This window comes from Glycine soja, chromosome 18, assembly GCF_004193775.1.
Source record: "Glycine soja cultivar W05 chromosome 18, ASM419377v2, whole genome shotgun sequence".
Taxonomy (NCBI): domain Eukaryota; kingdom Viridiplantae; phylum Streptophyta; class Magnoliopsida; order Fabales; family Fabaceae; genus Glycine; species Glycine soja.
In genome coordinates this window covers 16,144,140-16,155,144 of record NC_041019.1, presented here as the reverse complement: position 1 = coordinate 16,155,144, position 11,005 = coordinate 16,144,140, and the positions used below count along the sequence as shown (strand labels likewise).

The 11,005-nt window shown below is 31.0% G+C and overlaps 1 protein-coding gene across 1 annotated transcript; it reads left to right on the top strand.

Moving 5' to 3' along the window:
* The first annotated feature begins 611 nt into the window (after nt 1-611).
* On the top strand, nt 612-3,381 carry LOC114394811. Its single transcript, XM_028356482.1, has 5 exons — nt 612-1,187; nt 1,551-1,597; nt 1,698-2,362; nt 2,569-2,787; nt 2,877-3,381. Exons 3-5 carry the CDS (start codon nt 2,243-2,245, stop codon nt 3,129-3,131), a joined length of 594 nt encoding a protein of 197 aa, XP_028212283.1. The 5' UTR covers nt 612-1,187; nt 1,551-1,597; nt 1,698-2,242; the 3' UTR covers nt 3,132-3,381.
* The last annotated feature ends 7,624 nt before the right edge of the window (nt 3,382-11,005 follow it).

Sequence of the window (11,005 nt, the reverse complement as noted above, 5' to 3'; positions counted from 1 at the left end):
TCATTGTTGCATGATAATTTGCAATGTCTATGGGAGGGTGGACCCATCTCTGGGCATTGAGGACATCTACGGCGAGGATCGTGCCACCGAGGATCAACTTGTTACCCTTGAACTTTCTCGGTTGTTAGGTCCTACTTAAATCCATGATATGCACTTCATTTCTCACTTTTTATACCTTTTATGGACTCACTGCATGCTCATGCTTATATTAATTAGATTTGATCAACAACATTTGATGACATGACTTGAGTGTAGTTTGTTTTTTTATTTTTTCATGGAATGAAATTATGCGTGTTACTTAGCTGATAGCTCTATTCTAATAGGTTGATTTTAGTATGAGTTTGATTTCACAACATTGGTATTCAACAAGAACTCTTCATGGGCTGTAATTTTAAGGTAATTATCATTAAATTTCAGCAAAGTTACTATAAATACTGATTTCTTGTTAAATGGTGAACGAACACGTTGACTTAGTTATTAGATAGAATGGAGATATCTCTCTGACTATGAATTTGTTGTGCATGCAAGTTTGTAATATACAGACAATTATTTGAGAATAAATATACACAAAAAAGGAAGATTATTCCCCCTAAGCATTTCAGTGATTTCGTACAACAGAAGCAATTACAAGAGAGGTGAGTTGGCATTCTATGATTGGCTTGGTTAGGATGTGTTGTCTGCCATTACCTGTTTTCCTTATTTTGTTTCTATTATTGCATAATCCAATTTCTGTTATTGCATGATTTCATTTATGTTATTTCCTTCTTTTGTGTAATGCAATTCCTTTGTAATTTCTTTTCTATAAATAGGACCAATATGTACTAAGGCAACAACTCTTATATAAATCAGATTTTGACATTTTCCTTGTTGAGGAGGCTCCTTGTCCTCAAATTCTAGGCTTACTTCCCTCTGTTCTTTGAATACACATCAGACAATTGGTGCTTTCATTGATCTCAACAAAGGGCTAGCTTTCTCAACAAAAGAGAGGGATGCACAGTATTTGCATGGCCTGCTGCCTACCACAGTCAACACTCAACAGCTTCAGGTTTATCTGTTATCTATGAGGATAGTGTTATACCCCACTTTCCCTTATTTGTTTTTACTGTCCATAGGAGAAGAAACTGATGAACAACATCAGCCTATATCAGGTTCCCTTGCAAAAGTACGTGGCCATGGTGGACCTTCAGGTAGGAATTTCAACTCATCTTAGTTACATTGCCAATGTCAGCATGAGATTAGTTCTTGTTTGTTTTGTGTTGTTGTCAATGTTATTATTCATGTTAAGTTGTCTGCAAAGCATAGTAGTGTATCATTGCAAATACAAGATAGTAGTTTCTTTCTTTCATGATCTCTTTTCTTTTGTTGGTAGTTCTTTGAATTGTTTCCTTATTGAACTATATCATTTCAAGTAAATGATGCCCTTCAATCTTGTAAGAAAAAAAATATATGAATCTACTTTGTAAGATTTGACATATGCCTCTTATATAAAATGAGAATATCAAAGTTGAAAAGTAGCCAACACAACATGTTGTTCTGGTTCTGGTATACAGGAGAGGAATGAAAGGCATTGGCTGGAAAATTGGACAATCATTTGAGGGTAGACCTCAGCCAAGCATATTTTCTTGACTGAACTCTATTAGAAGAAAATGAAATTAATTGCTCTTTCTAATAACACTAGTGATGCGCAACAATTGTAGGTGTTTGTTGCTGAAATGAATTGGTCATCATTTTTAGGCTACTGCAATGGAATGAACAAAAAGCAGTCAAAGTAAGTGAATTTTGAATTGTGTGAACAAAATGGATGTTTTCTATTTTGATTTGATTGCAGTTAGGCTTTTAAATCGATCATTTTTCATGTTTTTGGAAACATGATGAAATTATGAATTGTGTGAGCAAGTGGTTATCTTTCTAATCTGACTAGCTAGTAAATAGGACTGTGGAAGATTTTGATGATTGAACAAGTTGGCTTCTATACAAAGGAGGATTAGGAGTAAAAGGAGATAATAGTTGGGAGTCTTGGTGGGACTTAGAACAGGTCAAATTCTGATTTTTTTTTCACTTAATTTTTTGTATGTTTTGGGATCAAAATGGAACAATACTTAAATAGATTGTTTCTTGCTATATTATTGTAAGGGAGTAATCCTTTTTGAACCATATTCACATTTATAATCAATGTTATTTAATTTCTCATTGACACTGGCTCTATTAATTTAATTTCTAACGAGTGCTACTATTTCTGTACATGCATATCCAAACTTTGAGTGGTCATATTTTGGAGACAATTTCGAGTGCAAGGTTCTTATTGTTTCAATATGGTGTTGTGTATAAGCTGCATCTTACTGGAAACAATACATCACTTGCGGTAAAAATTTCTGCTTCATATAATTAGATTATTATCATGTACTTAGTCCTAACAAAAAGCATAATATAAAATTTCTGCTTTCGTCCTGCACTAATTATATGTTCTACTCGTGTTTATGTGAAAAGGATTATAGCTCCAACTATTTCATTGACAAAGAGCTTATATACGACTCTTTGAGATTTTGATAAATTTTTGTACATAACAAGACGACTAGGGGATTGCCACCTGGACTGGTTCCTATTTCAGAACCTTACTTTGATGGTGAGTTGCCTGAGGTGGAGCTTATTGTTGTAGACACAAGCAAGTTTGATGATGCAACGACTCCAGAACCTGAACATACTAATAAGGAAGACAAGTCTGAACTTTACAAGCCAAAAGTTTCTACCTGGGGTGTCATTCGTAGACCTGGCAATATTTCAAAAACAGTATGACATTTAGTGTTTCTCAAATTGTCCTGCCTAATGAAAACAACTTAGTAGTCCACTCTTTACGTTTTCCTTTGGGGTGTTTTCAGTTTGGTGGTGGAAGAGTTATATGCCCAGGAGAGGTTCTAGAGAGCAAAGAAGAAAAAGTTGTTAAAGAAGCACGCACAAAGCAGCTACTTGCTGCCTACAACAACAAAACTGGATTAAATGTTGATCCAAAGCTGAAATCTGAGTGCGAGGAGCTAAGCATATTTAGTGATATTCAAATATTACAACCATTCTTTCCTTCTTTTATTCATGCCTTTCCTTTTTATGCACATTGTTGGGTGTTTTTTGTATCATAGTTATTGATCGTTGTATTCATTAACATTGATGGCTATGACCAAAAAAAAAATGATGGCTCAAGCTGCTCTACTTTCTTGGTTTACTCAAATGAAGTAAATGACTTGGTTTGATACAATATGATAGATTGACATTCAACTTATATGTTCTTCCTGAAATGTTTAAGATACATGAAGTGGTCATAAACTAAATTTGGAGCCTAGAGCCTTTTAACGGTTTTCATCTCAAGCAATTGTAGTCACAAGAAAACTAAATTCAAAGCTGATGCTTTTAAGTAAAGGTACTCACTTATCTGTAGGGTAACTTTGGCCAATTGATTTAATGTATGACATGATGCATTGGGTGCTTTAAATGCTTTATTTATGTACTTACAGGATTTCCAACTACATAGAACCATAGAAAATAGATTAGAGCTTACCAGCAAATGAAATTTAGGATTGACTTAACCAGAAGTTAGAGACTTCAGTAACGGACAAAGTATACAAAGATTTTTTTCCTGTGACAACAATTTATATTTGTGCCCTCACCAGTTTATAACAATATGAACCAAAGTTGGTTGACATTGAATATTTGGGGTAGCCTTTGGTCCATAATCTGTCAGTATAGTCAGTCACTTCTCGCTAGCCTTCAATAAAAATTATTCTTTTCACAACATCTTCTACACTTGTCAAGTTTTTGATTTTTGCATCTGTATATTTCTAACCAAACCCTCTCTACTTCCACACACCAATTCTTAGCAGGATCATTCCAATATAGGCAACAAAATTGTAATGGGGAATTCCGTTCTCTTTATCTCTTTCTTCATCTTCAGCTTTGGTTTCTTGGAAGCTCAAAATGCTCCAACAGTTTATGTGTTTGGAGACTCACTTGTTGATGTTGGCAACAACAACTACTTGAGTCTCTCCATTGAAAAGGCAATTCTTCCTCACTATGGCATTGATTTTCCAACTAAGAAACCCACTGGGAGATTTAGAAATGGCAAGAATGCTGCAGATTTAATTAGTCAGTTTACTCTATTGGTTCTTCAAACTTTCATATCATAAATTGTTTACTTTACTGCAGGAAAGTACCTTTGAATATTATAATCTGAATTATATTATGAACATTATTGGTCTTTTGCTATAATCTCATTATTAGCTTCTCTGCTTCTCTATTGCAATATTAAACATTGAGAATATAATCACTTTTCTATTTTTAAAACAGCTTAAAGTGAGACATTTTTTTCATCATTGAAATCTGTCTATTCTCCCAATTATTCCATAGTTGTCATTAAGTTGTATAGTTTCTACATGTAGTAGAAGTCAATTATTCCTAACTACAAGACTCCCAATTAAGAAGTTACAATTTACGAGTCTTGTAGTTAGGAATTTTTAATTGACAAAAAATTGTGCGCAACACTTTAAGCCATATTCCTTATTTCCGGTGTTTTCAGTTTGGTGGTGGAAAAAGAGAGTTATATGTCCAGGAGAGGTTCTAGAGAGCAAAGAAGAAAAAGTTGTTAAAGAAGCACGCACAAAGCAGCTACTTGCTGCCTACAACAACAAAACTGGATTAAATGTTGATCCAAAGCTGAAATCTGAGTGCGAGGAGCTAAGCATATTTAGTGATATCCAAATATTACAACCATTCTTTCCTTCTTTTATTCATGGCTTTCCTTTTTATGCACATTGTTGGGCGTTTTTTCTATCATAGTTATTGCTCGTTGTATTCATTAACATTCATGGCTATGACCAATAGAAAATAAAATGATGGCTCAAGCTGCTCTGCTTTCTTGGTTTACTCAAATGAAGTAAATGACTTGGTTTGATACAATATGATAGATTGACATTCAACTTATTTGTTCTTCCTGAAATGTTCAAGATACATGAGGTGGTCATAAACTAAATTTAACTATTTAATTTAATATTTTTGACAAGGTATGAAATGCAAATGTAGTTTTGCATCATAAAAAATATATATATGCGGGGTTTTGCACTATCAGTTAGTTTAGAAGAAATCTGGGCCTAACTCAATCCTAAAAGCTAGCTCATAGGGTGAGGGTTGCCACCACCTTATAAATTCTATCTTGAAACTATCTCTAGCCAATGTGGAACTTGGATTTTTTTTAATTCACCCCCTCACGCCCAGCACTCTTTAGGCTTGGTGCGTCGTCCTTTTGAATGAATATAGGATAGACTCTGATACCAAAAAGAAATCTGGGCCTAACTCAACCTTAAAAGCTAACTCATAGGGTAAGGGTTGCCCTCACTTTATAAATTCTATCTTGAGACTATCTCTAACCAATGTGAGACTTGAGTTTTTTTCTAATTACTTCAACGTTGGGGGCATAGAAACCTGATGATAAATGTTTGTAAGTATGTAGCATTCTTCAACAAAAGTAACTAAAGGCAATTCTAAGTGAATGATGGTATTTGTCCAAAACTAGCAACGAAATATTAAATTGTGAAGCATAATAAAGAGGACAATTATATAAGAGACCTCCTCTTGTTCAATATCCTCACTTTCATCTATTGCCCTCTGTCCTTTCTTGCATCTTCAACGGTTTCTTTTATTTTTCTTGTTTGCTTCGCCTTCAATAGAGACATCAATGACAACTAAGAAATTGCTGAACATTGTTGTAGATGGAAACTTAGCCTTGGGTCCTTATTAAATTGTTTTAGATTATCTGGAAAAGATTGTCAGGTTTGAAAATTCTTGCTGCAATTATATCATGCACAATGATTTGCTTTGTACCATATGTAGTATTATTCATCATATGCATGACCTTAACTATATATATATCATTCATTTTAAGAGATACAAGATTTACTTTTATGTGTTTTAAAAAATATTCTACCTTTAAAGATTTGTTCCAAGTTAGATCTATAAAATTGTGAATGATTCAAAGTCTCACAATATTAGAAGTGCAAATTAGATCAATCCTGCTTCCTCCTTTGTATTGCTACCCCAAAAATAAAAATAAAAACAAAAACACATATGAGAAAGTCCTGGATGCGAAGGATCCCGTGTGTAAAAGTTAGTTACTTTTTTATTATTTTTTATATAGAGTAGTTATTACTATAACCTTAATAATTAAGAGAAACATAACTTGAAGAAGAAGGGATAAAGCTTGAGTGAATTTCATGTTTTCAAAAAATAAAAAATAAAAAGACCGACGTAAATTAAATACTACTAGCAGGTTTGACTTGTTTTCACCAAAATTCAAGATCCGTTTACGTTGAGAAAATATTTTTATTTAAATTTTCTGTTTTTAATTTAATTTTAAATATAAAATTATTGCTATACTATTTTCAATGATTTATACATCAAACACTGAAAACAACCTTTTTTTTGTTTTCTCTATTTCTTGTACAAATTTTTAAAAATAGAAAATTAGTTTACAATTTTGTAATTAAATATGCAAATAGTATATAAAAAAACACTTATTCATTGAAAAATAAAAAGGCCGAAGAGTACTGAAAAATTCAAGAGTCATTTGTTTCAAGAGATGAGTAAATAATCACTTTTTTTATATATAAAATAAATACACTTAATAACAACTACGATCCAAAGTCATAAATGTTAATTGATAAATTGGTATTAAGAATCCTTATTTTGTTTATCACTACATTCAAATGTCAATATTTAAAGTTAATCAAACTAGAGATTAAACATTTCAAGCCTAACTAATTAAAAATTGTGGGCATAACATTTTATGCGTCATCCACTACTAGTTTAGTTTTTTTTACCAAAATTTCACTATTATTTTTTATATATATAAATCAAACCTTTTAATGATGAAAACCGTGGGTGGCTTAATTTGCACAATCTAACATTTACATACCAAACCCTAGTTTACGAATTGAGTTTACCCTTGTGAATTACTTCTCTCCTTATTAATTATGTAGGTCATTGTTTGGCAACCCAACATGAGAGGTAATTTATAATTTTTATGTATTTTACTTTTCAATATTAAGATCTTGTAATGCACAAGTTACAAAAATTGATTGATTTCAAAAGTAAAATTTAATGTGATTAGGAAGATGCCCCTTTTTTCTACTTTAATTGAACTTACCGTTGTATCTAATTTTTGAACTTTTAAGTGTAATGATATATACTCTAGCAGGAAAACCAGAGAAAAAAAAATATTTGGAGGAATATATGCATGAGATTAATCATGTCTATGCAGAGTGAGCTCCATGGATTAGTTGCTTTGTAGTGGTCGATTTGTCAAGACTCCCTTAGTAGGTATGTTCAGAAACTTTATGACATATGTGAACTTCTCACGGAAACTACCAGATTTTGTTCTACATAGAATTGATGACACATCCTAATATTAAATATGCATATGCTTCGTTGTTCATTCAGCTCTGTTGTGGTGATGTTGATAACTGTTTTTGATTCAAAATGATGTGTTTTGTATAATGCTGTTACTTTAACTTAAAAGGATAAACAATTAAGTAGTTTAGAACACATATCATATTATGGAGTGGTGTTAGATTCAAATTGGTTTGTCTTGTATTGCCTAGCTGTCTCTAATATAAGGAATTACATTATTTATTGATTGAACTATGAATGCTATATATTGTAGAGCATTCACAGTTATTTGATTTTAGGTATTTTTAATATAATTATGAGAGACATAAATAATAGTATTAACTTTATTATTATTGATTTTTCCTTGGACTTGCTTTATATATTGTCTTTAATTTTAGGTATTTTCAATGTTTCTCATATTTTTATATGTATAGTCATATTTTTTATTGTCATACAACTCCTTTTTCTGCCCATTATTCATTGTTTATAATATATCCTTAATTCAAATAGTTAATTAAAATGTAATGTATATTTTAGAAAATAAATTAAATGAGTACTTAATATTATTCTATTTTATATTTATTTTATTGAAAAACACAATTAAATACATGATGACTTTCAAAAGCATGTTTTAGAAAATAAATCATTCTAAAACATATCTTAACAAAGAACCGTCTCAGAAGAATAGGTTTTTTTTAGATGATTTTTTTGGAATCATGGTCAAAACTCAACACTTTCAACAACATTGACTTTAAATACGGTTATAAACTATCGTCGTATATCATATTTTGAGTAGTGCATGTTTACTTTCACTTAGACATGACAAATAAACTTGTACTCACAAGTATCGTCTCAATCTTGACGGATAATTCTCACTTAAGTTGACAGATACGAGTATGAATAATACCTAAGTTTTTTAAACGAAAATGAAGATGAGTATGAGTATATAGCTACTCACCTGTGCCCGATACATATAATTACAAAGTTACTCTTATTTTATGTTATGTATATTATTTAATTAATTACTTTTATTAAACTTTTATACTTTTTATTTATTGATTATTATTTTTATTCTTTTGAAGACTAAAACTAAAATTCTATAGACAAACATAAATTTTAAAGAATTACATTCTTTTTCTCTCAAAACTCAAATTTTGGGGATAGCTTTTAAGTGAGGTAGATATGATTTTCATAAGAAATTTTTCCAGAAATAAGATTGTATATTTATCTATAGGAAGTTGACCGTCTAAACTTAATTCCTTGAATAAATAATATACTTAGTTAGCTTTGTTTAATTTTTTTTATTTTTTATTTTAAATATTTTCTTAAAATATATTGGAAAAATGATTTTGAGGAAGTAGATATAAAATAGGAAATCAATACTCATCCCCGTCCCCACCCTATTGACATATTTACTTCCACTTGATTTCAAACAATTTACACATCATGTCTGTCTACACAAATTAAACTCAACTCTATGTATGAAGTAGCTAGACCCGTAGGATGTAAACTAATAATGCACAATTATGTTCAATTGACTTTGAAAGTGAAAGACATGCGAAAATATTAAGGTAGGAAACAAATGATAAAAAATTAAGAGGAAAATGTTGACTGACCATTATTGCCGTGTCTTTCTCTATTATCCAAAGTGCCCATTTTCCCGTCTAGGTACATGATTTACAATTGTGCTCATTAAAATTCATCCAATGGCTGGAACTGATTGATGACGACATCACTTAACACTTGGTATATACAATAAAAACATGTGACATACGTTTCCCTCATAATACCAAATTACAAGCAAAAGGGTCAAAACTGGCACCTGCTGTTCCCAAGAGTTCCCCTAACCACTTCAATATTATGGATTTTCACTTTTGTCAGAATCTCTAGCTATTCCTATTCCTCCCCATTGAAGTGTTTGGAGGAACTCCAGGAATCACTGGTGAACAAGCCAAGGGTATAGTACTCATATTGCTTTCTACGTTAATAATAGCTAAGCATATTTATTTCTTGATTAATTATTTTTATCCTGTTGATTTTGTTGTGAAGCTCAGAATTAATTAAGGGTTGATTCTAGAACACGCATTAATTATAGGATGATGATGAACTATTGCTTGTGTTGTATATGTTTTGGTAAATCACAATCATATATAGCTTATTTTTCTTCCTCTCTGATTTTTACTGATCAAAATTGTCTTTACGGTTTTGACCATGAATTAGTGACAAATTAAACGAGCCTACAGAGGTTTTGCATATATATGTTTCAAATTAGATGCTTTCTGTTATAGCCATGTGATTTCCTAAATGGTTTAATTTCTTTTTAAGAAAAAAGGAATGAATTTTGAGATGGATATAGAAGAAAATATAGATTTCAATTTCCCATAAGCATTTTAACTATGATATTATGTGAATGATAACTGTGAAATTTTGACCTTACTTTTATCGAATGAAATTTGGACGTACGCTATTCTTTTAACTTCCAAGTTTTCTTCTGTAAAAAAAAAAAAAAAAAAACCTTCCAAGTTTTCTTCTTTATATTATACTTATACGTTTTTGGACCCATTTAATTATTTGTGAGATAAACACCAACATTATTGTTTTCAAATTCATCCCTCTCTCTATTTCTACAAATGCATGCATAGTGGATTAAATATATTTTTACTAACTTATTAGAGAAAGTAATATCAATTTTCTTAAAGCTTTCATTCCTCGATCTTACCCTCTCTGAATAGACTGTTCCACGGTCACGAAACTAATTATAATTAGCAACGAAAGATGGGGACATAATCACTTCTAATTGCGATAGGCTAAGAGCTCCAATAAGAAAGGATAATAATTTAGGTGTGTTTAACAAAAAGAATAAAACTTCTCTAGAGCATTTATTATGCGTAGTTCGCGATCCTTAGCTGGTACAAGGGAATAGGGATTGGAAATATATTTAAATACTTATATATTGGTAGTTGGCAGAGAGGATGGAGACTAGGATGAACGCGCGAAGTGTTTATATACTCTTAATTTTATGTCAAATTTTAGAAAGGAATTTTGCATTTCATGAAAAGCAAATGGTGGTACTTTGCTTTTGTGCCTTGCTCTTTATGTGTCATTTTTTGTCCATATACCAAGAGATGATGCAAAATTATAGATTCTTCGTACATGCATGCATGAAGGGAAGAATTTTATTATTCTTACTGGTATATGCGGTATATTATCCTATTAGAATTGGTCAACCGGAATTATGATTAATTAGATAGAAGAACATAAATTCTTAGTTTATGTTTGGAGAGGTGGGTGTAACAACATAAATTCTTTTTTTGAAATTTTGCTTCAAAAACTATTTAAATACTAAATATTGTGGAATATGTGTCATTGACTTTTAATTTCTATTTTTAAGTTGGCAACATATCTCATTATTTTTTTTTATAAATAAGATAAAATAAAATAAGGTAAAATAAGTGCATTACTTGGAAAGCGTTAAGTTTTCACATCATAATGAAATTCGTAAATAAATGAACGTAAATTTATAATACAAAGGCTTTATACATAAATAAAACAAATAAACAGTATCACGATAAAAGAAATT